We start from the raw sequence: 1,585 nt of genomic DNA, 5'->3' as shown, positions 1-1,585 counted from the left end.
ATTTCCCCGCCCCCCCTCGCCCCCATTCATAAAAATATAGTTTTGTAATAATGAAATAATTATCATCGTTGTATAAATATCATTTATTATTATTATTATTATTATTATTATTATTATGCTTTTGAACAAATTTATTTGATGAGAATGTTTGTTCGTTTGTTTGCTCGTTTGTTTGTTATTATTAAAAAATATTATTATTATTATTATTATTATTATTATTATTAGTTTTTTTTTTTTAATAATTTTTATATATATTCATATTATATTAATAATATTATAAATATATTTTTTTTTTTTTTGAATTATTTTTGTACAAATGAAAAAAATTTTTGATGAAAACGTAAAAAAAAAAGAAATAAATAAATAAATAAATAGAATTAAATAAAATTTTATATAATTTTTTATTAAAAAAAAAAATTATTATTATTATTATTATTATTATATGAAACGTTCCTAATTTTTTCGATTTTATTTTTATTTTTAACCTTTGATTACAAACCCACGTGATTTATTATTATTATTATTATTTATCGCGTTTTGGAAAGGTTCATTGAATTTTTTAAATTTATTTTTTATATATTTATATATATATATATAATTATATAAAAATAATTGATAACAATTTAAAATTATTATTATTATTATTATTATTATTATTATTATTATTAATAAAATTTTATCACAGATATAATTAATTAATTAATTAAATTTAATTTAAATTTTTTTCTTATACGTTTATTTGATAAGACGATGAGGATATAATTAATTTAGAATTATTAATTTCGTTTGCATTATTATTATTATTATTATTATTATTTTGTGATAATTTTTTTCCAATTCCTTTATCGCTATTTATTTTTTTATATAATTTTGAATTGTTTGGATAATAAACGTTCGTGCTACCACCACTGTGTCATTATTATTATTATTAATTATTATTATTATTATTATAAATAAATAAATAAATAAAATAAACTTACCTGAACGAAGTAGATGATGATTCCATCATGTCGTTGTTGTTGTTTCTCACGTGACGTTTCATCATGGATGGACCACTTTTACATTTTGATTTTCTTCCAGAATATTTTAATTTATTAAATGATGATTCGTCGCTCGATGTACTCGAATAATCTTCTATTTTTTCTATAATTAATATAATTAATTAATTAATTAATTGTTATTAATAAAATAATTTAAATAAAAATGTATTTACCTGATGATCTTTGTCTGAATGATGAATGCATGTCTTGAGGTGGAGGAGGAGGAGGGATTCGTTTTTTTTCATCATCTTCCGAATCGCTCCATAAAGCATCGTATTCTGATAATGGCAGATTATTCATTGATAATATTTTTTTAACTTCCGAATCCGTGCTACCAAAATTATCCGATTCTGTAAAATAAATAATTTATATTCTCTCTCTCTCTCTCTCTCTCTCATTATTATCATTATTATTAAAAAATGGCGGTTACCTTGATTTTCCATTTGAATATTTTTTATACGTTTATTATTATTATTAGTATTTTTTCGGCGGAATTTTTTATATTCTGTTTTTTTACACTGGAATGATAAAAAATTAATTGTAAA

The 1,585-nt window shown here is 19.0% G+C and overlaps 1 protein-coding gene across 1 annotated transcript; it reads right to left on the bottom strand.

Moving 5' to 3' along the window:
• Positions 1-976: 976 nt before the first annotated feature.
• Phum_PHUM036200 (uncharacterized protein) lies at positions 977-1,340 on the bottom strand (the record flags this gene model as incomplete). Its single annotated transcript, XM_002423049.1, has 2 exons — positions 977-1,143; positions 1,214-1,340. 2 exons carry the CDS (start codon positions 1,338-1,340, stop codon positions 977-979), a joined length of 294 nt encoding a protein of 97 aa, XP_002423094.1.
• Between the last annotated feature and the right edge of the window lie 245 nt (positions 1,341-1,585).

Source organism: Pediculus humanus, genomic scaffold (genome assembly GCF_000006295.1).
Source record: "Pediculus humanus corporis 1103172107384 genomic scaffold, whole genome shotgun sequence".
NCBI classification, from domain to species: Eukaryota; Metazoa; Arthropoda; class Insecta; order Psocodea; family Pediculidae; genus Pediculus; species Pediculus humanus.
This window is presented reverse-complemented; position numbering and strand designations above follow the sequence as displayed.